This window comes from Gobio gobio, assembly GCF_949357685.1.
Source record: "Gobio gobio genome assembly, chromosome: 2".
Classification (NCBI taxonomy): domain Eukaryota; kingdom Metazoa; phylum Chordata; class Actinopteri; order Cypriniformes; family Gobionidae; genus Gobio; species Gobio gobio.
Genome location: NC_137098.1, coordinates 31,512,417 through 31,537,072, shown reverse-complemented (window position 1 = coordinate 31,537,072; position 24,656 = coordinate 31,512,417). Strand labels below are relative to the sequence as shown.

Here is a 24,656-nt window from a genome sequence, read left to right as displayed (position 1 = left end):
TAGGCGTCTACACTACTCCTGAGTTTTCAACCCTCGAAAACTGAGATTTTGGAAATGTTGCAGACCCCATTTTAGTTTGAAAACTCTGGGGTTGCGTTTCAGTGTAAACGGACCAAAACAGAGTTTTAAAAACAACGACAATAACAGACCAGAGCTGTCTCTCAACGGCTTTGTAAAAGACCAGCCTCGACCGCCGTGTAAACAATAACATGGAGTCAGAACTCCAAGCTTTTTAGCAGTCATTGTGCAGTTAAACTCTGCATTTATAATACTGCAGCTGCCTACATGTGCAAGATGCAAGCTATTATTAGAGCAATTGGCAACTTCTTACACTTGTACCCGCATGCCCAGTGTGCATGAATGGTCATGTGACATGCGTTTTCGGTCATGTAGTGTGGACGGAGATTGTCTTGCCAGTATGGACGAGGAATGAAATGAAATGAAAATGCACTAGTGTAAACAGGGCCTAAGTTGTTCTGTAACCATTTACAAAGTTGACAAGTGTATGATGATTTGCATTTAAAATTGGAACAGCTTTTAAAAGTTGAGTAATGTATTCCAGCTGTAACACTCAAAAGTTACTGTCCAGACTTACTTCTTGATATTAATTGAATCGCAGCAGTGTCCATTGCTCATGGCCAACAACAAAGGTAGAAAGCTAATGTCTGAGGTTTGAACTTATCCTGAGAATCTATAGCACAGTCTTTTGTGGTTTACCCTTAAAAAGCCACAAGAGCTTCCACAGATCTGCAGCCGGTTTCTGTGAAGTGCCTGCTAAAGATTTAATCTGCGTCTTCATCCGTCACATTACTTTTTCACAGTCTTGCTGCACTTAGATCTCCTATCAGATAACTAAATAGAGGCTACGGCTTTTCTGTATTTCTGTGTTACCTGCAAAGAACATAGAATCCTATCAACTAACGTTTCCCTTGTTCTCTCGCACGAAAAGTGTGAACCATTTTAAGCAGGCTCTTTTCCACTAGAGTGACTCTCTCTCTCCTTCTCCCTCTCTGTACGCGTGTGATTAGTGGACTGTGAACAGACTGGAGCCCCGGCTAGCTGACCTTGGCCCACAGCCAGGCATCACATCCTGGGCAGCCGTGGCTTCAGGCCTCCCATCTGACAGCCCAACCCGCATGCACCACCTCTGCTGCGCACCCCGCTGTCCCGTAATGCCTCGCTCCCGTCCATCATGCCACTATCACCCATCCCCAACGCCTTAAATAGGCACCAGGGCATTCACCTGGGATGCGAAGGAGCATCTGAGATATTTTTCCTTGAACGGAGTGCTGGTTTGCAACGTGGTAGTTATTTAGAACAGGCTAACCATTCGCCGGTGACAGCGAGAGGGTGCACAACAAGCCGTGCATTCAGAGATCACAAGGCAGCAGTGATTGATGATCTAATGCTCCCACCGATCTCCTCTACGTCTCATCTTCTCATCCACTGTCCTTTTCCGACTCTCTGGCAGCTGCCACTGGGCTGCCACAAAAGGCCAGGAAGGAAAATATGGATGATAAAGAGGTAAAACGAATAGTTCACCCAAGAATTGACTCACCCTTATATCATTCCAAACCTACAAACACAGGTTTGTTCTCAATAAGCAAGTACAGTTGAGCTTCTGTGTTTACCACATTTGATGTGCTCTATGTATGAACTTTGATCATCATGCTTATATGTGAATAAAAGACTAAATTAAATCCGTTCATGATATAAAACAAGACTTGGATATAGGGATGGGTGGAATGGTGGATGGAAATATATTGACAATGATATAAAGGGTCTATGGTTAGAGATTTTGCTAAAATATAAATATTTCCACATAGCACAGTACTATTTGAAGTTATTGACACAGAGTGAAAAAGAAACATGCATAAATGAGAAAATAAAATGCATGATGTTAATGTGTTAATGTGGTGCTTGCAAGTACAGTAAGAATTTTGACCTATTAATACTATCGGTTAAATGGTTTAAAAAAAGAATTATTTCAAATGCTTGCTGCCTGGTTAAAAAATATGCTATACATATAAAATGTATAAAAAGATAATTTATGTATAAGTTGCATTGTATTATTGCATTAATATAAAATACCGGTAATACTGGTAAATAAAGCAAAATGTTTACAAATATTATAAGTACTATAAACATAGCTATAAGTTATTTTTGTTCCCCTCACTCCATAATAAATCCTTTCAATTTAACGGTATTCAGAACAATAATGAAAAATAAAAGTTTCCTTTCCATGAACTTGTTTTTGGTGCGCGTCACAAAAATGAACCGAAACTCGACATATAGGCGACTACTTGTCGCAGTTTTTTTCTTTTGTTTTGTTAATCTTTTAATTATTTAATTGAAATGTATTTCACATATTTATTCATTTTATATATATATATACTTGCGGGCGGCAGTGGCTCAGTGGTTCATGTAGGTTGTCTACAAACTGGAAGGTTGGTGGTTCGATCCCCGGTTCCACCTGACCAATTGTCGAGGTGTCCATGAGCAAGACACCTAACCCCAGCTGCTCCCGACGAGCTGGATGGCGCCTTGAATGGCTGACACCGCCGTCGGTGTATGAATGAGTGTATGAATGGGTGAATGTGAGGCAAATGTAAAGCGCTATGGATGGCCATAGGTCTGTTAAAAGCGCTATATAAATGCAGTCCATTTACCATATATATATATACATATATATTATAATTTTTTCTCTGCATTGTGACGATGTGTGAATCTTCATGCTCTGTTGTTTATGCTGCTATTTGCACGTGTACAACAAAACCCCTGGAAAACAGATTTTGTTATTTTAATGGGTCACAGACACTTATTCATTCTAAATTGATTTAGTTCTAATTTAACATAATCTTGTCAGTTAACGGTTAGTGATCCGTTAACAAGCTGCGGTTGTCGGTTGGGGGACAAAGAAATAAATTAACATCCCTTGTATTAATGACTAAATTAAATACACCTATTGTACCTGAAAAGCTTAGTTTAATTTTTTTTTTTATCTTTGTCTATTGTATTAGTCCTATTATTTGTAATTTGCTTCTTTGTTATTATTTTAATAACAAAAATAAAATAACAGTAATGACTACTGTATATCATAATATATCTGAAATAAAAATGTGAAAATAATTTAGAAAATGAAATAAGATTTTGGTCGTATTCCCCACCTCTACTTGGATTAAACTGCTCGATTGTATGGATTATATTCAGAAATCTTTCAGGTTTCATTAAAAATATCTTCATTTGTGTTCAGAAGATAAATTAAAGTCTTATGGGTTTGGAACGACATCAGAGCGAGCAACTGATGACAGAATTTTTGTTTTTTTAATTGTATTTGTGCCTGCATCTGTGCACTATCCTTTAGTCGGAAAGCTTACTAAATCATGCTTACCAAATTGCTGGGGAGCACAGTGCAGTTCGGGGGCTTGTTTTTGCCTCCCAACCCCTCCCACTGTGTCTCTTCAGGGGAGAAGCTATTAGTCAGGCAGTTCATAGCGTTATTAACACAAACTGCTGGGACACTATAGGGAACCTCTCCGCATCGATTCTGCCCCACACAACACTCCACTGCCTTTGAAATTACTCAATCACCATCCGTTTGGAAAACAGACACAAAAAACACTCATAGTAATAGTCCGCGATATTTTTTTTGAAAGCGGAGAAGGAAAAGTCTATAGTAATGGACAGCCGGCAGCTGTAGGCCCCTCAGGAGAGAGTTAATATGGTTTGGGGGACACATTTGACTGTAGCGCCAGTCGGATTTTCACCGGCTCCAGGATTAACACAGTCACAGAGTATCTTTTATTGGGGGGGACTCTGAGTTTTAAAGGCCCACACTGTGACCGATATTTAGACCTAAGCCCCCCAAAGCTGATAACGGTCATGAAAGGGCAGACCTCAGCTGCCGAGTAGAGAACCTGACTTATTTATTCTACTTTTTTAAGTACAAGCAGGCTTTTGGCATAAAGACATGATCTGTGTCGAGCTCTAGTAAACGCGTCACTTCATCAGTTTTATGTAATTTTTGATGCGTCATACCGCTGTATTGCATGCGCACAAATCCTTACCAGTCAAGCACCTTTTTTAACAATGTATGACATAGAAATGTTATCATGAATGAAGGGCAACAAAATGTAAGATTGCCACACAAAACCAAAATGTTGCATAGCAACGGCATTCACAACTGAGCTAGAAACTTCTAGAAGCATCTCTAAAGATGTGTGTTAGATGTGACACTGATTTTAATAATGATTTCAAAACACTGCACTCAGTCGTTTTTAATGCTTAGAAATCGAATCAAAATAATGCATGAATTATTGTTACATCACTATTTAGAATGGCAGTTTTAACATTAAAGGGAATGGGATCAAACAAACCATTTTAATGTGACGTGAATTTTGTTGATAAATGCAAATAGTTGTTTTTTTGTTGTCGTTTGTGCCCCATTAACTTTATTACAATTACACAATCGCAGCACAAGCGCTATCTTCTCTTCAGTTCTTTTGTTTGCCCTTTTAATGAAATTCATCAAAGACTTTAAAGAAAGTGTTTTTTAATGAGGAGAGTGGAGAAATATTGATCGTTTCGGGGGACAGTTGACCATTTGTGCTCCCCTCTTTTCCCCCAGTAATTAGAGGAGTGTCATAGCACTCAATTAGCAGGTCCAGCTAATAATGTGTTTAATGCTGTGATCTCTTTCCCCCAGGGGTTTGGAGACAGCACTCATTATCCTGATCACTTGAGTGACAGTCGATTAGTGTCCCATGAAGGATTGTCCCCAACACCTTTCATGAGCTCCAGCATAATGGGTGAGTATCCAAGGCGATTCTGACCCTGTCTCTCTTTCACACCCGTCTTTCTGTCATCAATCCATTTAGCAATGTGTGGACCGATCAGGCACTTCTCTCTGAAGGCAGTCACCACAGGAAGAGCAAGAGATGGGTGATGGTGTTGTGAATATACATACAGAAATGTAGTACTTTGCTAAATCTTAGACACGTTACTATTTTCACTTAAAAAAATGGTTTTAAGCCAGTTATTTATTTATTTTGCTGTAGTGTGTCAGTAGGAAATATAATTCTATATAATTTCTTTTTGCCATTAATTGTAATAATCCAGTGAGGTTTTTGTATGCACAAGGAGTCTAACAATGGCTGGTATGATCCACACAGAGATCTGATCTCACTATCATCGAGTCTGTCTGTGATTACATGAAGAAACTGAGACAGACTAAATCCAGAAGAACTGTGGCAACGTCTGCAAGTCTACCTGGACAAAGTTGTTTTAAATGCAAAGGGTGGTCACACCAAATATTGATTTGATTTAGTTAAAGGTGCAATAGGTGATCTGGGAAATGCTAACTTTAGACTGCTAGCATTGAAAGCATATGATCCCACCCTCCCTGCAAATCACGTCCAAAGCCACGCCTCCTCCAAAACACATGAACGCGCACAAACCAGAATCGAGACAACCAGAGACAACATTATTGGATTACATCATGTGTCATATAACAACTGTTTGCCTGCCATTCTCGCTCCGTCTGGACAGCATACGTGAACACGCTTGATGATGTATGATGTCTTCGTGAATAGGCTGCGTAAACACGTTGACTGAGAGGGAACACATGGTATAATTTCATTCGGACCTTGATCATTTTTACACTAGTGCCTAAAACTTTTCACAGAACTGTAGCTTTGCAGTCCGGTTTCTTCAAGCTTCTTGGAGGCGATGGCACAGTTCTTCTGGGTTTAGTCTGTCTCGGTTTTTTCTGTTTCTTCATGTAATCACAGACAGACTCGATGATGGTGAGATCAGATCTCTGTGTGGATCATACCGGCTGTTGTCAGACTCCTTGTGCATACAAAAACCTCCCCGGATTATTACAATTAATGGAAAAAGGAATGTTTGAAAATGTAAACTGATATTTCCTACTGACACAAAAGCTGCATTCACTTGATCAGAAATACAGTATATTTAATATATTTAAAAGTGTACTTTATTCCTGTGAGGGTAAAGCTGAATTTTCATCATCATTACTCCAGTCTTCAGTGTCACATGATAATTCTAATATGCTGATTTGCTGCTCAAGAAACTCAAATTTCTTATTATTATCAATGTAGAATGTCAATGTTGTGCTGCTTAATATTTTTGTGGAAACCCTGATGCATTTTCAAGGTTCTTTTGATGATGAAATTGAAATAGAAATCTTTTGTAACATTTTAAATGGATTTACTGTCACTTTTGAATAACATTTATTTTTATATATTACTTTTTGAAAAAGATACATACAAAGGTTATTTAATATTATTTTTTATGTAATAAAATATTCACGTTTTTTGTTTGAGTTGGACATGGAAATCATGATGACTTGCCGTTCAGTGAATGAGTCAGAATGTGTCAGAATGATTCACACAGATGTCTTTTTTTAATCTATTCATTAATTAGTCATTAATTACTCAAATTGTTCATGAATTGACTACACAACTACACCGACCAATAATTAGAATTTCAATAATTTATTAATATATAATAATGTAATATTATACGTATTATATTATACTATACATAATTAATTATATATATTATTATATGTTAATATTATATTATTGTATAATATATTATATAAATTAAAATTGTATGTATATATATATATATATATATATATATATATTAGAATATATATATGTTCTGAATCTTCCTGCGGTGTGACTGTCTTCAGAAGTTAACCCTCCCTCAGGGTGGAAGTCTCACCATCAGTACAGTTTTTCATCACAAAAGACTGTCTTCTAGCTAGCAGAAAAGCCACTGGCTTCTTCTTACTTCTCCTTGGCACACTGCATTTTTTGCAGAGGAGGGTGGGAAGGGAAGGGAAGGAAGGGAGAGAGTGAGAGAGTGAAGGAGGGGTTTCAGGGGTGGTAGTGAAACAAACAGATGGGCCAAAGATCATTTTACACTCACAAACCCCTTCAGCCACGGGCTCTCTCAAATCTCTCCCCTCTTTCCGAAGAGGTGTGTGAAACTCTGAACTGAACTCGCTCCACTTCCTCTTTTGCTTCCAAAAATGTTTCAAATAATTTTCCATCTGTATCAGTTTGTGAGTTTGTGCTTGTTTGGCCCCTTGTTTTCACTGCTTGTTTGCTGACTCCACAGACACAACGCATAATACACATTATTCAGCATCAAGATGACGTGCAGTGCAGATTTTGAAAGTTGCACACGGTTATTTCTGTTGTGTAATTTTGGAACATGTTGATGTTGTGGATTATTTTTTCTTTGTGAAGTGCGAAGTTTTTTTTTTTTTTCATCTATTACTGCATCACTATTTTCCTTTATAGTGCTATCCTTCTAAAATTCAGTTTACTACAGGTATTTTACTGCACAATTTTATTTTTAATAAGCAGGGTGTCATTCGTTTATTTGTTTGTGCAGGCTATTTTTCATGACAGTTGAGGTGATCTAGCTTTTAAATTGTACCTTATATACATATATTAACGTTCAAAAAAGATTGTTAATTATAAAAAATCATTTACTTAGATATTTATCAGGTGAAATGGCTCGATTAGAGGCACAATGGGCTGTTTATCCCTTGAACGTGATTGATGGATGTTGTTAGATCTGAGGTCTCTGTGTCTGCCGCTATTGTGATGTGCACGCACATGACAGCTTTATGGGCTGCTGAACCCCGGCTCTTTGTAGCATCACCCTGGAGACCGGTTGCCATGTAAGGTGGCGAGTTTACGGATGGGTGCTACTGCACGAAGCCCACCGAAACAAAATGTTATCTCTATGCCAATTGATCTGCGTGTATATGTCTGTGCGGGTGTGTGTGTGTTTGTGGGTGGGTGGTGGAGGTAGGGAGGATGTTTGGTTTTCCTCTGTCCTGTTGATGCAGCACTAATTATGCCTATAACTAGCAAAATATGGAAATGATCTGGAACAATGATGTGTCAGGGAATTAGGCAATCTGATTGCACGGCTAAATTGCCTGCGCTATCTTGCTGGGATTGGACGAGAAGACCGAGTCTTATCAAATTGAATTTCAGCAGTAATATCTGGGATTTACATGGAATTACCCATTCCGGAGCAACCTCATTAAATCATCTCTGAAAGGTTATTACTCACCAATGAAAAAGGCAGAGCTCGAATGTGAATGTAATGCAATTAAGCATTACCATCACACGACTGGCATTTCTGAGGGAACCCTGGCCTATGAGTTACTTGTGGGTTTATGTGACCCATTTTTTTCCCTGCGTGTGCCGTTTAAAAACAGAGCCGTGGTAATCTAAGTGGATTATCTCGAGACAAATCCCAGTGGTCTGCAGTTTCTTGAAGGAAATAGAAATCGTAGGCTGGCACTTGTTTGTTTACCTTTTCAGACTGTGTTGGGCTGATAAAACCTTCTCGAATCTCGCTTTTTAAATCAGACACATAGCTTCATTTAAAGTGTAAAATCTATTCAACGCATATGCAACCTTGTTTGTCTACGCCGTTAATGTAAGAAATGCCTCAGATTTGCTTTCATAAACCATCATACCATTAAGCAGTTTAATTTGAATGCTTCATTTAGTAGTAGTCTTAAATATGCCTGTGGGGGCTGCATGTTGACCTGGTTCCATGCGCTCTCTAAGTGAAGTATGACATGTTGAGAGCAGCTTGGGGTTACCTGGGGTCAGCTATTGTGTATGATAATGAACATGTTACAGTTTATAGTGCTAGGCAGATGGCTGGTAATGACTGTTTATTTGACATAACATTTTAATTAGAGTAACCGCTGCTTGTTCTGAATAATGGAGATCCATTTTAAAAGGTCACACTCTGTTCTGTTGCGTTTGTAATGGATTTGAGCTTATGTGTGAACTGCAAATCAAATGTTAGGTGCAAAATGTCATTCCTATCCACCTTTACTGTGCATTTTACTTAGAGGTTTGTGTTTGAATGAATAGATATTTCTCTTTGTTGCATCATCTTTCACATATGGCGCATTTAGACACCAGGGTGAGTGAATGTGTAGGTGTGTATTCCCCCATGTGTCTGTGTGTATGCTTGAAGAAAGCCCATGAAAGGGTCTGTATCAGTCGAGGTCAGAGGTCAGTCAGTCTGGGGCGCACGTGCCGGCGCCCTGTTCCAATCCTCTTACCCAGCATCCTCCTCGTCTCTCGGCCTGCACGTGGCACCCACACTGTGACGGCTAAAACCGTCCTCTGTACACAATCCTCTGACGCGGCAGCTGAAGATATCGAGTAATGCATAATCACAAACCATGTCTGATATAAATTCAGTTCTGCAAAACACAAACTATTTCTGTTCCATTTTCAAAAGCTTAAATATAATTTGTACCACAATTTAACCCTATAATCAATTTGAAATAACATTGATCAGCCAACCGTAGCTCACCGTCTGTGTGTGCGTTCGTGTGTGTCCGCTTGTAAAGTGAGGCTGGAGCGTGTTGCATAATGATGACTCTATGTTGAAGTTTTCAGCAATATTTAATAAGGCTTAATGCAGCTTTAGATTAAGAAGAAATCTGCATGCACGTAGAGAATCCTGCTTCTTCAGCGCAGCCAGTATTTACTGGTCAAACAGATTACCATCACAAAAGACAAATTAGTTTAGTACTTTGTTGACATTCCAAACTCCATGGGTAACAGTTGGCACAGACAGAGCTGGCCTGGCTTTAGACTTGATGAAACGGTCAACAACAAAACACGGTACATGAGTTTTAAATTGAATGTTCATGGGAAAAAAACACCGCAATCAGTTGTACATGTGTTTTGCTGTAAACTTCCTGAAATCTAAGGTGAAGCTTGTTGCTCTGAAGCTCAAGGGAAGCTTGTGATTTGCGTTAGATGGGAGTAACGTGCATAGGGCCTACATGATCAGGAAGCTGTGTTTCCTGGCAAAACGCTCACCTCCGCTGGAGTTTAGTGCTGGTCTGTCAGGTCATGCTCATTTCCAGTCAAACTTTTTTCTCGAAAGCATTCCGTTAAATGGCCAAAGACTGGCTGCAGAACTCCATGGAAACCTGCAGAATTAAAACACCAATGATTCATACAGTTGCCTTCTTTCTGTGCGCAAGCTACAGCAAGTAAACATCTCAGTAGGGTGGACACACTTCATTGTGACCAAAAAGGATGCTAAAGTTATATGTAAAAATGGTTCAGTTGAAATATGGAGAGGTGCGATATGTCTTGTTGCCGAAGAACTTTACTACTACTGGTTTTATTTATCACCTGAGAACACCACACCCTGAACAGCATATTGAGTTCAATTACCCAATGAAAAGAAAGAGTCAATGAAAACTTTAATTTCGGTTTAGGTAAAAGATTTATTTTGGCGCTTCACTGAATTGTTTCACATGCCAATATTTACCATGTTTTACCATGCCTAATATCGATCTAGCTAACTGTGTGCAACAAGTGTCTCATAGTAGCTGCCCAGAGAAGCATTATGACAACACACTCAAATAATGTATCTAATATGATAAAACAGAGCTGTGTTACCCAACCTCTAAAACCAGGAGACCTATTAGCCTGCGCCATCTAGAGTTTCAAGACAGAACTTTTATTTACCCTTTCTTTTACCATGAGGTCCCATTGAAATCTCTTCTTCCATGGAGTCCTGGGAAGAAAGTCACAATAGTGAAGAAAAGACTATTGCAAGTTTAATTTTTCTACCACATACTTTTTAATCAAAACGTTATAACACATTTTTTTTTCCAGTGAAGCTAAAGAAGTCTGTCTGGTGATGTATACTGTACTTCTCCATTCAGTCCACTTAAATCCTGTCCCTTTCTTACAATCAAATGCAAGATCACATTCACATCTGCCTCCATCCAATCAACAGCCGATGAATAGAACCAAGTCCCTGTCCTACATTTTTTTCTCTTTTTTAATAATCCGTTTCAATCGTAAATACGTCAAAATAAGGAAGAAAAGATCTGTTGCTATTTGTTACATTGCCGATTTTAAAACCATTAAGCAGAACCATTAGCATTGTCCCTCCATATCAGTACAGAAAATGTGGAAAAAGTCATCAGTGACCTTTAGTGCTTAGTGACCCTTCATAATGATCTAATTTTACCTCAACCAGTCAAGCGCTCTCCTGCAGCTATTACATTTATCTTTAGCATTTGCCTTTTTTTCATAAAGCCTCTTGGTTTTATTTCAAGATGACATGGATTGGATATTTGACTTTACACACTCTCTGCTGAGATTAAAGTTTGAGATGAGAGAGAAGCGGACGTCTGATGAAGTCAGTGAAGTTACCATCTCATTGTCGAATTCTGGATTTCTTCTTTCAGTCACACTGAAGGCTGCGTATCAAAGAGAGACAGAAGATATTACAAGGACAAATCCAGACTTCCTTGTATCTGAGAAATTCTCTCTTTTTGCTGCTCTGTTCTTCCACAAGCCACTAATGAAAGATTTCAGCTGGTTTAGATTAGTCCATTTTATTTAATTACCATAAGCGAGTCTCTCTGTGTGTGTGTGTGTGTGTGTGTGTGTGTGTGTGTGTGCGTGCGTGCGTGTGTGTGCGTGCGTGTGTGTGCGCATATGACTGTGTATTTGTCACTCGCCAGCATTTCAATCCATGTGCCTATCTATATTTTTAAGAATGCTGACTGTCTTGTGGATGCACTCACGTTCCTGTGGCCTGCCGCACATCCTCTCTGTTCTAATCTGCTTATTATTAGCAGCATCAACACACACACATATACACACACACACACACACACACAGCCCTGCTCACTACTGAAGTGATTCAGTTAGACTTGGCCTTCTGTACTCATCTTTATTTAGCTGTGTACGTCAGAGCTGATCTCAGAAGACATGTCTAGTGATAGCACCCGTGTGATATCACCTGCTAGATAAAATCTATTAGTTGGCCTAATGTAACCCAGGAGCTTGCGTTCCTTACCTAGGACATTAGAAGTTTCCCCAACGCTCCCCGGGTCAAATCTCTGTTTCTGTCTCTTCCCTAGAGAACATCATGGCTGGTCTGCCACCTCTAACCCTAGTGGCACCTAAACGGTCCTCTCACTGGAGCAGTGTACGAAGACAGCAGTAGATATTGTTGAAGTGTTGCTGCTGTTCTCGCCTTCCCAAGTGGTGTAGCCTTAGCAACAGAACGCAAAGGTGAACTGTGTGAAAGGCGTGATAGCTATCACACCACAATAACTCTTTAAATTGTTCAGGGAGAGAAGAAGGCGGGAGCTGGTGAATGTTCAAACACTTTAATTATCATACAATAACACAAAGACAAAACTAAAAGTAAAACACACTTAAACAAAACCAGGCCTGGTCCTCTCTCGTCCGTCAATGTCTTTGCTCCTTCTTTTATGCTTCTGGAGCTCCTCCGTGAGAGATACGAGATATCGCTCCGTTCTCACTGCTCTCGGCCCTGGGCTGCTTGCCACACACAGTTCTTGTTTTATAATAATTTTGAGTATAAAATTTGACTAAATATTGGGTAAAATACATTTTTTTATTTCAGTACATTTTAAATTCAGTAATAAGAGAATCAGAATTGCATATCATTTTATTTTATTTATCAATTTATTTTATTATAAATACAGTAAAATCAGTAATAGTTTGACATATTACAGCTTTAATATTTGTTTACTATTTAATATATTCTAAAATATATTTTCTTCAGTGTCACATGATCCTTCAAAAATAAAGCTTATATGATGATTTGCTTCTCAAGACACACACTCTTATCAATGTTGAAAACAAATTTGCTGCTTAATGTTTTTGAGGAAACTTTGCATTCTTTAATAAATAGAAAGTTCAAAAGAACAGCATTTATTCAAAATAGAACTCTTTTGTAACAATGTAAATGTCTTCTACATGTGACTGTCACTTGATCACATGATCAGTGTAATGTGTCTTTGCTTAATAAAAGCTAGACGGTTTAAAGGGCACCTATTATGCCCCTTTTTACAAGATGTCATATTGGACTTGGGTGTCCCCAAAATGTGTCTGTGAAGTTTCAGCACAAAATACCCCACAGATAATTTATTATAACATGTTGAAAATGTCATTTTGAGGCCTGTCTATAGGTGCTGTTTTGGTGTGTACCGCTTTAAATGTAAATGAGCTGCATATCCCCGCCCCGTCTTTAGAAGAGAGCGTAGCATATACATCTCTCCTGTGTTAAAATGGAAGTGTCAGTCAAACCTTGCGGGCGGGCCTTTGCAGTGTGATGTCACACTGCAGAGAATCTGAGAACAACTTGTTTTGAAACACTGCTTATGATTTTTGGGGATTAAAAAAAAATACTGGGTGGATTTTTATCGTTATAGTGTGGTTGTTTACATACACTGTCAACAGATATTTATGTTCAAACATCATGTAAAAGTGGATTTTGCATAATAGGTGCCCTTTCAGACTATGGATATATTGGTACTATATTGGTTTGTGGCTGCTATTAGGGATTTCAAAAAATACTCCAACCCTCACTTTCAATCACAATCTCTTTTTTGCGCAAAAGTTTGTGTCTGAAGCCACAGTATAACTCTTAGGCAGTCAATTTCCTTCAGTGGAATTATGTATTCGGTTCATATCACTCTATATACTGCAGTTTTGACTGCATGCCTAGAGTAGCTCATTGTTTTGAGTGTGTCACACAGGTGGTTTGCAGTCATTTAATCTCTCTCGGTACGCTTATGCCATGTGTAAAATAATTGTGGAACGGCACACTAATTTCTGAAATTTGCATCCCAACTTTCCGCCTGCAGTGCGTGTGGTGTTAGCGTGGCGCTCCCGTGCATGCCGCGCCGCTAAATGAATTCTCCATGCATAAGAGAATTGTTCTCATCTGTTTCTCATCTCCTTTGATGAAACCTAATGGCTTTCCAGGAAATGAAATTATGCAGTCATTTAGTGACAATGCAAAGTGTGCAGAGCGTTTTGTACCCCGGCGTGTTTTTTTCTGTGTGCACAAGAGGAGCAGCACAGAGATGCCAAGATGCATCTCGCTATCCTTTTGTTCAGCCGAGGGAAAGAAAACACTATTTGTCCCAGATTTGTGCTCGGCTTATCTGTACGTATCTCGTGCAGCATGTGATTTATTTATTTATTTGCTTTTTAATTATTCCTTAAGGCTGAGCATCTATGCTGCGCTCTGTCTCCCTGGTGTGTAGCGGTGGAGGCAGGTGTGTGTGTGGGGCCTCTGAGGGCCTCCGCTCCTCTGGCTGGCACTCTGATTGTGACCAGGTGCTGCTCAGGTGCACGATCCTGTAGAGCGGCTACACAACACAGCAGGGCCGCAGGTGCAGTCAAGAACACTCTCTCTCCACCTCCTCCCTGTATACCTCCATTTTATCCTCCTCCTCCCTGTCATTCATTTGCTCACTAATGCATGTCTTAAGCATGTCTGTCTTCCACCTACTTGTCCAATTATTTCATCATGACCCTCCCTTTGTGTTCACTTACACTACCAATCAAAAGTTTGGGGTCAGTAAGAATTTTTGGTAACACTTTATTTCAGACTGTCCTCCAAAAAAAACAAAATGTGTGTTCATTTAAATGCAATGTGTGGTCTTTTTACCACCATTTGTCATATTTCCATTTAGCAAAAATCATTTTTTATTAACAACTACACCCACCCCACCCAGTGATTTATAGTGCATATACACTTTATGAGCCCATGCGTTCCCTGGGATCGAACCCACGATTGCATGATCATATGATTAAATGATGTTGTATTTTGCAATGCTCTATCAATTGAGCTACGCAAAACCTGAAATATGACGCAAATAAAAGGAAACAAAGCATTAAAATGAAAGTGTCCTGTTGTCGAAAGGGGCGCAACTTTAGTAAACGCTCCTATGGGTCGAATTTTAGGGAAGTGACAAACAACCTACTGTATATGGGCGTATTGGTTGGAGGACATATTGCTTTATTTTACAGTGTCCTTGTTACATATATTACATGTACTTACCATAGTAATAACATTAAATAATGCATAAATTATTAATTAACCCTCAACCAAACCATAATACCCTATAGTAAGTACACTCAAAAAAATAACTCTTTGAATGAACATAAAAAAAATCATGGAAAGTATTATGCTTTATTTCAGCGTTATGCAATTCTGTTATTCCAATTTGATGTAATTACGTTGGGTCAACTTAATTTATTAAGGTTGTTCAACTTATTTACTATGGTTAGGCACAGCTTAATTTAATAGTGTCAGCCCAACTAATTTGCAATGTTTTGGACCAACTAATTTATTTAGGTTAGCCTAACAAAAGTACTTAATGCTGAAAGAAAGCCATTTAATCACATGGAAATCCTTTCCATGATTTAATTACATTAATTCAAAAAATAGCTTTTGAGAGCATTTACATAACCTTTTACAAGATTTTATGGCTAGCCAGAAGATGGTTTTTATATTATTAATAATTAATAGTTATTAGTAGGTCCTCACCCCAAGCACATGCTCTACACTTCACCACAATGGTAACCTCCAAAAACACTAACATAACACAAACTTTTAAATACCAACATAACAAAACATTAAGCATTAAAGTCTCTCAATTTTCTCATCTTGTTAAAAATGCATCAAATTGCACTTTATTTAAACATTTAGTCTACGAATTCAGCCACTTTACAAAGCATGATGGGAAGTGAAAGTCTTATTTCTTTGGGTTACTTGATTGAAACATGTTATTTCAAAATGAAAACATCAAGTTATGTCAAAGAGTAACAGTTTTAAGTCAGTTTAACATGAATCAATTACATTTGAACCAGAAACCTAATATAATGGTGTTAAATCAAGATGAATTGCTTAAATAAAGTGAACAGCATCATAAATAATTTTTTTGAGTGTACATGTTGTTAATTAATATTACTCAGTACTTAAAATATAATGTATTCCTGTGATGGCAAAGCTGATTTTTTTTTAGCTGTAATCATTACTCCAGAAGAACAGCATTTATTTGAAATAATATTTAGTAACATCATAAAAGTTTTCACTGTCACAATTCCCACAGTAGCTTACTCTGTGTCCACCGCTGTTTTCCAGATGTATTTTGTCCATAAAAATGCGTTGTTCACTGCTGTAAAGTGACATAATCACATTCGTTGTCGAGTAATATTCCCGGTGGAGCATTGGTGAAACCTCTAATGTCCTAGGTGAGGAACGCAATCTCCTGGGTTACATTAGGCCAACTAATAGATTTTACCTAGCAGTAAAATGTTTCGCTTATATCTCTACGCATGCACTCTTTCATTGTAAAAACTAAACGCGTTGCATTGGAATTCGCACTCATCTTCGGTGAACATTAAGCCCTGCCTTTTTTGATCTGATTTTGACATTGACGAGTCAAATGGCAGTTTGTATGGATATACCAATTATTGGGGGGGACTTGCGATAAAGGCGTCTTTGTTGCGACATGTTGCAACTCACTGTTTTTCAGCATCTCACGCCATGAGCGCTGATTTTCAGATGCTTTCACTGCCCTGCATCAAGCTTTTTTTGAATGCAAGAACACGTTCTTTGTGACCGGCTCTTGTGAATTAGTCAAGGTTCTGAATACTTAAACAAGGCACTGTACATGACATTTGAGCAGCCTCATCTTTAGTCACTCACACACAGGAGTGTTTAAGATGCTGGAAGCAATGTGTGCTGACAGAGGCTCAGAGCAGACATCTGTAGTGGTGTGGGAGTCTGGTGGCACTAGTGTGAAGTGTAGTGGATGTAGCTGGTCATTATGCAGAGCTCCAGGGTGCGCTTATCTGTTACTGCGCTCAACCAAGCGTGAAGAGCCCAAGACGGCCTGAAAGGCCACAAATCCCTCTCCTTCGCTTCTACTTCTACCAGCGCCCCTCCTCCCTTCCTTCCATCCCAGCATCTATCCATCCACCCATCATCCGCCCCGGCTTCCCCAGGCCCGGGCCTCTATGCGGAGGGGGTGAGGCGAGCGGGCAGGCGGGCAGGCGGGCCGACCAGCTGCAGAGATCAGCTGGGGCCTGGTGCGCTCATGTCTGCAGGGCTGTTCGCAGAGGGCCAGGAGAGTTCAGAGGCTTGTGGGGGAGGCGGCAGAGCTGATAGAGCCCTGCTGATAGAAAGGTCCTGGGAGCATGCTGTCACAGGCCACTGGGGGTGACCGAAATTACCGCCTGAGCTAATCTGTCTACAATGTGTCTGTGCCGTATAGAGTTCTGTTATCAAACGCGCAAGCAGGGGAATCAGATAATCTTAAAATTGTGATTGCCAGGGCTGGAAAGTCATAGAAATTAACAAAATCCCAAGCATTCATTGACATTTCTAATATAGATTTTTAATGCATTTATTTGTGTAAATATTTAATATATATCTTGGTAACACTTTATTTTAATGTGTCCTTGATACACGTTACATGTATTTACTGTAGTAATAACGATAAATTAGGCATAATTACATGCAACTAAACCAAACTATAATCCTAATCCGACCCTAACCCTATAGGAAGTAAATGTACTAAATTAATGTTACTCTGTACTTAAATGTATAATTACACTGTAACAGTGTAACCTATATTTGTTTATATGAATATAGTTATAGAATTCTTAGGATTAAATACATTACCATTAAAAGTTTTGGGTCAGCAAGAATTTTTTTTAATCATACTTCTAATCAGCATTTATGCATTAAATTAATTGATCAAAAATGACACGGAAGACTTTCGCATTGTTACAAAAAATCTATTTCAAATAATTGCTGTTCTTTTGGACTTTATTCATCAAAGAATACAGAAAAAAAGTGCATCACGGTTTCCCTTAAAAATATTAAGCAGCACAACCATTTTTTTAAACCGCTAATAATGAGAAATGTTTCTTGTAGACCAAATCAGCATTTCTGAAAGATCATGTGACACTGAAGACTGGAGTAATGGCTGCTAAATTCAGCTTTGGTATTATAGAAATACATTCAATTTTAAAATGTAGAGAAACAGAAAAGAGTTATTTTAATTTGCAATTATATTTTACAATATTACTGTTTTTTCTTAAATAATAAAATATTGCCGCCCTTGAGTTCAATGAAGCAATTTAAAAAAAAACATTAGCCAGTCATCACGAAAGACTGGAAAATTCATGGAAATTCATCAGTCAAATGGTGTGGGAACCGTATAATTTTTCTGTCCCAGGTATTGCGCCAAAGGCACTTTCAAGGAAGGTCTGTTCACTCGGCGGCCATTTTTGCAATGCCTCCGGGGAATCCAAGACCAAGTCCTATCTACTTTAAAGGGGGAATCCTGAAATGTCAAGCACTGCTTGCCAAACTCACAATTAAATAGCATATTTCAAATAAGCAGGAAAATCTGACATAAACTGTCCCATAAATTGTTTTTATCCTCAAATAGTGTTAAAAAAGCGTATTTTTCAGGCTAGATTCACCAATGCACATGTGCGTCTCAAAACACTGACTGTTTCTATAGCTGCCAGAGCTTCTAATGGCATCTGCAGTGACGTGATGACTTTACCAATCAGCGATTGGCTCTATTATCTAGAAGACGGGACTTATTCTGCCATATTGCGCATTGCACTTTCTCCCATTCATAGGTAATATGAGTGCACCGTCTTTGTATATCTAAAGTCTTTGATTGCGCCCATGAGAATGCAACCCATACTTGCGTTCTGACTAGTGCTGGCAAAATTAACACGTTAATGCACGTTTACCATGTTAAAATTATTTACCACAATTAACGTAGCATCTACCCGTCATCCCATTCAAGTGCAATAAGACACAAAAGAGAACGCTTCTGTCTGTGTGACACACACACGACTCGTGTACACAGAAAGCCGCTTCAGACAGCGCTTGAATGGACAAAAACACACAAAATTATACCAAAATGCCAGTTTTGTCGAGTATCCTCGCAAACAACTCTTAAATTAGTTAAATTAAGTCTTAAATGAACGTAAAGAGTTGTGAGAAAATGGAATGTGTGTTAATAACGATTCATCTATATGTCATTTATAATTTATGCAGTGAAAAATTAATTGTTTGATAACTTTATTCAAATTCTAATTATATATCCTACCTGTTAGACAACTAAAAATCTCCATAAACTGTTTAGAAGGTTACAAGGGCCAAAAATAACGAAAACAATAACTTTTTGTGCATTTGAGTAAAAATTTGAACTGGTCTGACTGGACCAGTAGAAAAAAATGAGCCCTGATATATAGATAGGCACAGCTGAATGTGGCATTTATTATAATGGGTTTATCTGAAGATTGTTTCATAGAGACGTAGTTCATAAAAATAGTTCATAAAAAGATGCCATTAAACAAATACAACAGCAATGTTCTGTATGTTGTTTATACATTAATTTGGAGATTAAATGTGAAATTCTTACAATATAAAAACATTAAAAACTTGAATGTTAGATCCGATCAATTGCAATTAATTGCAGAAAAATGTGTGAATAATTAGGTAATTTATTTTAATCGTTTGATAGCACTAGTTCTGACACATTTCAGAATGTAATGCATGAAATGTAAGCTTGTGCAGCTGGAAGTGTGTATGTCCATGTACTTGTGTTGAAAATGTTTCAGGCCTTAGAATAGTTATGTCGTGTTGCTCACTACTTCAACTCATGATGGTGTCCAGAAATGTGCCAGATATCTCAATAATGCTGAATGACACATGAAAATGGGACGCCTACATTCTGCATCCATGTGCAGCACAGTTGGATTCGCTCAGTAACACAAGCAGCATGTGGCACTTTGAGCTTTGATGACTGCATCATTAGCTGGCATTATTTAATCCAATCCCGTTACATGCATAACGAAGCCTGAACAAAACAACACCCAAATCTGCGTTCAGTCTTTATTGGAGTGTGTATGCATGATTCTGGGCTTTCTTTCTTGCTCCTTTATGTTTTCTTTGCTGCTTTTGCCCATTCAGTTTCCCCTCTCGGTGCATTGCTCGCATTTTCCTGTATTCTCAGTGACTCCACCCATCATCCTTTCTCATGTCCCCTCCTCTCGTTACCCCCCACCCCCCCTTTTCCACTCTTCTATCACTATTTTTAATCCCTCTGTCTTGTTTTTTGATGTGTCCATGTCTTTATCCATCTTTTCCCCAGTTCTATCCCTTGGTACTTAGCAGCAGCTCATGCTGATGAAAATGTTAGTGATAGTTAAATGAAAATGCAAAGTTGAAGGGCAGTGATTCATTAGGAAGAAATTCTGCCAGTGAAACAAAAATCAGTCTGGACACAGAGCACCCTGCTGCTGTCAATGACTTTACCAGACTCTCTCTCTCTCTCTCTCTCTCTCTCTCTCTCTCTCTCTCTCTCTCTTTCTGTCTCGCACTCTTTCAGCTTTCAGTTTCAAAGTACTTTATTGAAATAATTGTTTAACCCAACATATTGCCAAAGCATCAATACAAATGAAGAATATTGATGAATAAAGGTGCAATAAAAACAGTCAAATAAATTCAATGCGAGAAATCTTTCTTAACTTACTCTGGAATCTTATTTACAGTATAGGGAAACTTTATTCTACATCACAAACTCTGAGAAGATGTTCAGTGAGACGTAGTACTGGTCAAAAATGTAAGTGAACCTGCAGATTTATGATGCAAAGTGATGGAAATCTAGGGATGAAAAATATATAGCTGTACCATATTGATTATTATCTGATCATTCTAAATTTAGTTATATTGAATATTTAATTGTGCATTTAGATTACCTCAATTAATATCATGCTCTATTAAAACGAATCTTAAAAAGACTATTGATTTAACACTGTTAAATATAAATGCAAAATAAATATTTTGTTTTCATACTGTACATTATACTGTTGTGATTCTTACATTTACTTTTAAACTAATAATTGCATTTCTAGCGTATTAATTTGTCCTTTTTTTAGTTAAAATAATGTAGATTTTAATATCAGACATGTATCAATTATTGGACATAATTATTTCCTTACCTATGTTACCTTGAAATGTAATATGTTTAATATTTGTTTTTCCTTATTATTTTGTGAATATTTACATCACTGCCACCGTTCACCATATCACAGCTACTAAACATTTCAGTTTAGAAAAAGCAGTTTAGAGGTATTTTCAGGCTCCGTGTCCATTGGAAGACGATATCCCCCACAGTCTTTCACGCGTAGGCATGCGGTGTGGAGCGATGTTGGAGCATATGTTCTTCTGAAGGCTGATGGCTAATGGGCTGTGTTGAGTATAATTACTGAACGACCTGTTGAAATGAGAGGGGGCTCATGGGATGGACAGTAAGGCTTCTGGCTCCCACCTGTGTGTAGCCGAGCTCCTGCTGTGCCCCACAGGTGCTGCTCTTACATATACACACACTTACATGTACACACACACCTGGCTCGGGGTCTCAGGTGGTGAGCGTGCAGTCAGTCTGCCTAGAAATAACCCATCCTCCCCCACATCTAATCCAGAGAGGAGAGATGAATCCTCTGAATGAATGTCTGTGTGTAAGACTCTCAATGCAGAAGCACTCCAGCATTATCTACACACACACACACACACACGCAGTGTATAGAATCCAAGGGTCTCTCATTGTTTGTGAAGGAAAACAAATTCAACCTTCAGCTTTAAACCTTCACAATAAACACACATGCAGCACTATATATGCTATACTACTCTTTTATTAAGATATATTTCAGCTTCACATCATGCACATTTACCCTTTAATAAGGCAGAGAAGTACTGGCTTTATTACATTAGGACACATTTAGTTTTCCGTTTTAAAATATATTTTTCATATTGTGTAATATTCATTTAATTTCATGTTAAATGTTTAATTACTTTTAGTTGTATCTTAATTGCTGGCATGAAAGCACACTAATATTCAAATGTTTGGGGTCTGTAAGACTTTAAAAAACATTTTTTCAACAAAGTCTCATGCTCATCAAGGATGCATTTATTTGATCAAAAATAAGTGAAAGCAGTAATGTTGTGAAATATTATTAAAATTTAAAAGAACTGTTTTCTAATTTGATATGTTTTCAAATGCAATATTCCTTGATTGTAAAGCTGAATATTCGGCATCATTACTCCAGTCCTTCAGAAATCATTCTAATATGCTGATTTGCTGCTCAAGAAACATTATTATTATGATCAGTGTTGAAAACAGTTTTACTGCTTAATATTTTTGTGAAACCATGATAGATTTTTTCTTTCTCATGATTCTTTGATGATAGAAGGTTCAAAACAATTTAATGCAATTTTGCCAAAAAAAATAAATAAATAAATCTTACTGACCCCACACTTTTGCACAGTGAACTGTATATTATAAAATATATAGTACAAATCCTGGCTTCTGATTGGACATTACAGTGCTCCAGCAGTTATATTCTATGCTTTGAGTTGTTCATGTCACTGCATAGCACCCATAGAGTTGCAGAATTTGGTGAGTACAGTGTCAACTCCACCAACGGTATTAAAATATCCCTGTGGGTTGGCGCCATCCAAGCCTTGGACACACTTTCACACATACAGAGTGAATTGTGTTCTCACGGTTCCCTCTCTGTGACACGATTTCTCTCTGACAGAACCTTGAGAAGTGTTACTAAACACTTCTGCAGTATGAAAAGAGAAATGTTTTAATACTGACAACTCTTTCATTGCTTCTGACATATGCCTGTTCTCTGATATCTGAGTCTCTCAGCTACCCGAAAGTGTCTTAAAACAGGATTTTGGCATGCTTGCGTGTGAGTTTGAGAGAATGCCGGCAGCGCCGCCCGAGTGGGATCAAAATTCCCCTCCTGCATTCATCCTTCTCCATCCTTCCAGTGAGGCCCCATTGTTTAACAGTTGCTTGGCATCTGATACCAGCCTGCTGCAGCGCCTTTGATGTGGCTCAGATGATGCGATTTCCGTCCTGGGACATAAAAGAACGCCCCGCCCTCCCGTTTTTCCATCGCATTCTCGACGCACGACATCGGCTCCGGCAACAAGCGACTATCTCGCGCACACGTGAGTCTGTGTGGGTTAGCTTGTGGGGAGTCATCGTCCAACGTGGCAAATCTGCGGTGGGTGCGTGAAAGAAAGGGTTATTAGATAGCTCATCACACTCCTACGCTGAGGGGGGAGAGCGAGAGAGGAGGAAGGAGAGGGAGAGGGATGTGTGATTATGAAGTCATCAGCCATGAACCAGTGGGGTAGGGGAGAAGCGCGCATCCTCAGGGGGCCATTGATTGGTGACCATGTGTTTGTGGCCGATAGACTGTGAAATGGTGTGTTGCTGCACGGCTGTGGCGCACCTGCGTCCCACCAAGGTGATTGATTGGTTTGGTCATGTGGAATGTTCCCATCTGGTCTGCAGTAATGCATTTCTCTCTCTCTCTCTCACCGTCTCATATCAGAGAGTAGCGGGCATTGGCTGGAGAGGGTGGCTAAGTTTGGGACCGCAGAGGTCAAAAGAAAACATTTTCCCCTATTTTTTCCCCCCACTAAAAACAGAAGATCACATTGCGCAGACCTGGTCATCCCATTGACTTTCTGAGGTGGGGGTGTTTAGGACAAATCCAGCTGCTGCGTTTGTTGACAAGTCCACACACCAGTCCCTCTTTCCCATCTGGTGAGTCAGGAGATCCTACAAACCTGTGAGATTCAGGATAGACTGTTCTCAAAGCAAGGATGTTGACATGTGGATTCCTCAAAGGTCATATTTATTCTATTATTGACCCCCCAAAAAATGGGATGTTTTGTTCAGGGGGAGTCTGCAGAGCTACTAAGGGGGTAGTTATTATTCATTGAATTTACTGTATTTTGTATAAAAATAAAATAAAAAAATATTAAAATTTTATTTTTGATGTTTACATATTTCGAAAATCATTATACATTTAAATTGTATTATTAGAATTATAGAAGATATAGAAGGTAAGTAAAAATATACAAGTACTGTGCAAAAGTCTCAGGCACATTACTTTTTTCACCCAAAAAATGGTTTTAAGTCAGTTATTTATATCTTTTGCTGTAGCGTGTCAGTAGGAAATATCACTTCTAGATTTAGTCTGTTTCTTCATGTTATCACAGACAGACTCGATGATGGTGAGATCAGATCTCTGTGTGGATCATACCAGCTGTTGTCAGAGTGGCTTAAAACCATTCATTGTTTGGGGATGAAAATACTAACGTGCCTAAGACTTTTGCACAGTATTGTATATCTCTATACTAATTATTATAATGATTGATTTTCAAAGTATGTATATAAATGTTGTTATTATATGCTAGGTCTAAAATGCAACACTTAGTTTAATGCAGCATGTAATGGGAGGCCACTGCTCCATCCTTTGCAAGGGCGTCCTGGGCGTGAAAAACGTTAAAAACTCATTTTACTAAAAAATGGACAAGACACCGGAAGACATGCGTCCACCGATGAGAAACAATCCTATTTTAGAGAGATGATTCACCTTAAGACGGCAGCCTCATTCTCCACTCCCGTAATCCTCTTCAATCTTCCATCTTTCTTCTGATTCGTCCTTAATCCTGTCCTTTCTCCCTGCTTTTAATTGATCTATTCATTCCATCTAATGACTAATTACATATCAGAGTGCATCAGCAGAGGCATTCATCATCGTAGAACATAATAATCAATGACATTTCAACAAAGAAAAAAATAAATATGCAAATAAGAGCTCATTAACATTTGCGCTAGCTGTTTGAATAATGCCACTGCTGAC

General features: G+C 38.6%; 1 protein-coding gene across 9 annotated transcripts in view; it reads left to right on the top strand.

The window, feature by feature from the left end:
- tcf12 (transcription factor 12) overlaps positions 1-24,656 on the top strand; it is a 126,197-nt gene that overhangs the window by 41,215 nt on the left and 60,326 nt on the right. For all 9 annotated transcript variants that reach the window (XM_079811220.1, XM_079811223.1, XM_079811225.1 and 6 more), the window contains one exon: positions 4,706-4,808. In XM_079811220.1, the coding sequence (XP_079667346.1) occupies positions 4,706-4,808 (103 nt within the window). The remainder of the gene's footprint in view (positions 1-4,705; positions 4,809-24,656) is intronic.